The sequence below is a fragment of the Ceratina calcarata genome, unplaced genomic scaffold (assembly GCF_001652005.2).
Source record: "Ceratina calcarata isolate Rehan_Ccalc_2016 unplaced genomic scaffold, ASM165200v1 scaffold369.2, whole genome shotgun sequence".
In the NCBI taxonomy this organism is placed as follows: Eukaryota; Metazoa; Arthropoda; class Insecta; order Hymenoptera; family Apidae; genus Ceratina; species Ceratina calcarata.
Window position 1 is genome coordinate 198,786 of NW_017160008.1, and position 3,333 is coordinate 202,118.

General features: G+C 30.0%; 1 protein-coding gene across 1 annotated transcript; it reads left to right on the forward strand.

The window, feature by feature from the left end:
• Positions 1–484: 484 nt before the first annotated feature.
• On the forward strand, positions 485–2,027 carry LOC108625701 (uncharacterized). The gene is made up of 4 exons (XM_018025904.2): positions 485–1,060; positions 1,132–1,213; positions 1,465–1,636; positions 1,717–2,027. The coding sequence occupies exons 1-4, from the start codon at positions 1,037–1,039 to the stop codon at positions 1,964–1,966; spliced, it is 528 nt and encodes a 175-aa protein (XP_017881393.1). The 5' UTR covers positions 485–1,036; the 3' UTR covers positions 1,967–2,027.
• The last annotated feature ends 1,306 nt before the right edge of the window (positions 2,028–3,333 follow it).

The window sequence follows — 3,333 nt, forward strand, 5'->3', positions numbered from 1 at the left end:
AACGAAAACATAACATTGTCTAAATGAACATCTATTGAAATCAATTTCCTCTGTGTCTAATTTATTCTCTGTCTCTAATTTATTGTAAAAATGAATAATTCTGATTAATAAATTAATGGAAATGAATATTGGCATTCTTATTTCATGTTCCTTGACCAAATGACTAATCCCTATTTTCGAAATGCAATTCTTCAGCGAAATACTAAAGTCTAGATTAGAATTTCTGTATCTCTAATTGTATATCGATCTATCAGTAATTTAATGTATGTCGCCTAAATTCTGATTAATAAATGAATGGTAATAAAATTCTGCATTTTTATTTCACTATCCTTGACCAATCATGATCTAAAGCATCGATCACGCATTATGCATTTTCGAGTCTAATTTATTGTAGAAATGCATAATTATGATTAATAAATTAATTAATAGATATGCATCTTAAAATTTTATTTCGCGAGCCTTGAATAAATATAATCCAAAGCAGCGATCATGGTATTTATATTCTGAACTTGGACCGTCGAGCTATAGATTGCAGTTTATCGATCATTCAAGCAGCCGCCTGAATTTGGTTCGATGTAGTCGATAATATCAGAGATTTAGCCGACTAAAAATATCGTTGGCTACTATCGACTAAATCGATAGTTTTTAGTCGATAGTGCCCATCACTAGACTGAGCTCAGAATTGAGCCAGTTGAGCAGTTGAGCTCTCTCTCTGGCTCTCTCACTTGCGCTCGCTGTCTGATAAAAGATGCAGAGCGCACGCGCACCGTTGACAGTTTACACTTTGCACCGCTGTAATTTGTTTAATTACTGACCAGACCAAGAAGTCAATCCTAAAAACTAACATTTCTCTTACTTGCTTTAATAATGAGAATATCCTATTTGGAAAGTTACGGAGTACTCCGAATTTCTGATTTATTATTCGAATAGTATTATCGCGGAGGTTATTCTACATGTCTAAATAAATAAATGCACAATACGATTACTTTAGGATTTATACATTTGATTGATCGTGGAATTATTTAGAATATTCACAATGTGTGACACATTGCATCCTAGTGTAAGTGTAATTATGTTTAAATAATTGTCAATTTATAGATAATTTATTTTACTTAAATTTAATATTATTAGTATTATCATATCGAGAAACTGGGCTGTGTAGATCCTATAAAAATAGCTACAGCATTTCATGTTTACATTGAACTGTGTGAAGGTAATTATTCGATTGGCAAATAAGTTCGTTCGATTTTTGCTTGAGCGTCGACAATTAATTCTGAAGATCGTTATCGATAGAAATTAATCTATTCCAATCGGTGCGAAAGATTACTATATCCTATATGAGTGTAGAAAATTATCGAAGAAATTGTTTAATTTTGTCTCAAAAAACCGAACAAGCTTATTTGCCAACCCAATAGAATGCAATTTAAAAAATATATTCATTGCCTAGTTATTATTTACGATTAGTAAGAAGATATTGGGATATCAATTACAAATACAATGAACAGCTGGATTTATTATATTTAGAAGGGAAAAGATCTAAAAATTCCCAAGTGGAATTATTTATACCTTGGCTAGCATCATCTAACGTTTCTCTTGATAAAATTGAGAAAATACAAGATGGCTTGAATGTTGAGCAGTAAGAACTGAAATTATCTGTAAAACTTGATAAATAATATAACTATTATCATCTTTCTTAATCTATATATTTTGTTTCAGAGTAACATTTGTTTTTAAAGCTGCAGATAGCACAAGTGTCATGTATAGAGCTAGCAAGGGACTTGTGAAACCCACGGCTCCAGAATTAACTAAATTAATAAAAGAGAAAGAAGAGAAGAAGCTGAATTTAGAAAAAGAAATCAGGAAAAATACTTCACATTTGTATGAATTAGCAAAATCATTGACTACAGAAAATGTTGATAAAGATGCAGGAACTGCTGTATGTGTTGAAGATGAAACAAATAAATAAAATCTTTTTCATATATTCTGGATTCTTTTAGGAATAAGTAAATACAAATTAGAAAATTTAATACTTTCTTTAAATGTTTATTATCCAAATTTATCATGTTTCTGAAATATCGTGAAGTTCACTAAACCCTATATAGCTAATAAGAGTGATATGTATTAAGCTGCCATTGCAAATGTAAATATTAAATAACTTATTGCTCAATAATAATAATTCACAAGCATTTTCTATCTTTATACTATTAAATGATTTAGTTAAACACTGCAAGTATGAGGCACATGCTGTTTCATTACTGTTAGCTACAGATAAATATAACGAATACTCTAAACTAATGTTAGAATTGTATAATAGCACTATGTTACTTTTTTATGTATAAAAATAGATCTATCTACAAAAAAATTGACGACACTTGTATATTATATACATCTTTCAATTGCTATTTCTCAAATGACATACCATTGTAGTATACACATAGAATCGTCGCCCTCGTAAAAACTACTTATAACTATGGCCTTAAATTAATAATCTGCTTAATCGTGTGTCCATAATATATATATATCATTTATGTATATGTGTACATAGATTTTAAATGTTAATTAATAGAGTATAAATACAGTGACAAGAAAATATTAATTAATACAGAGGATGATTCATTTTTTATAGAAGTGAGTAGTTTGGCAGTTCACACGTAGAAATAGTATAGCCATTTATAAACTGTAGAAATAAACATTTTCTTAATTGATTAGCAGCACTTCAGAGTATATTTGTTTCATTGCTTCTTTTCAGACCTCATTTATCGCACTGGAGTCATTAACAGGTGGCGAAGATAAACATTTTCCGATGATCCCATATTTTCTTGTCTATCATACAGTGAAAGGATATACGTATGCTCTTTTGTTTAACTAAAAACTCGTAATATAATTACTCAATGATACATAGGTTGTCAAATCTATGTACGAGAATTGTATAAAAACAGGCACGTTAGGAGTAATGCGTTGCACGAGCACCTTCGTATAAATGAGTTTTCGTTTTAATATACAAGGTCTTTGTATAAAATAGTTACCGAATGGTTATTAATTTATTAGTGCATTAAGGCAACTAGAGTACGAGATACACTCGGAACTATCACAAATGATACAATTAATTTTCCGTATTACAATTTGAAATACTGCATTCTTTTTAGGACAACTTGTAAGGACCGAAAGCTTACACGATAGTGCTTATAATATAAGACAGATTCAAATTATACCACTTTATGACTATCACAGTGATTAATACATTTTTCATTATTTCCTTGGGCGTATTTCAGACGGATTTTTTTTGTTCAGGAATCGCTAATTTAGATATATGCAAGCAGCAGCGAATATCAA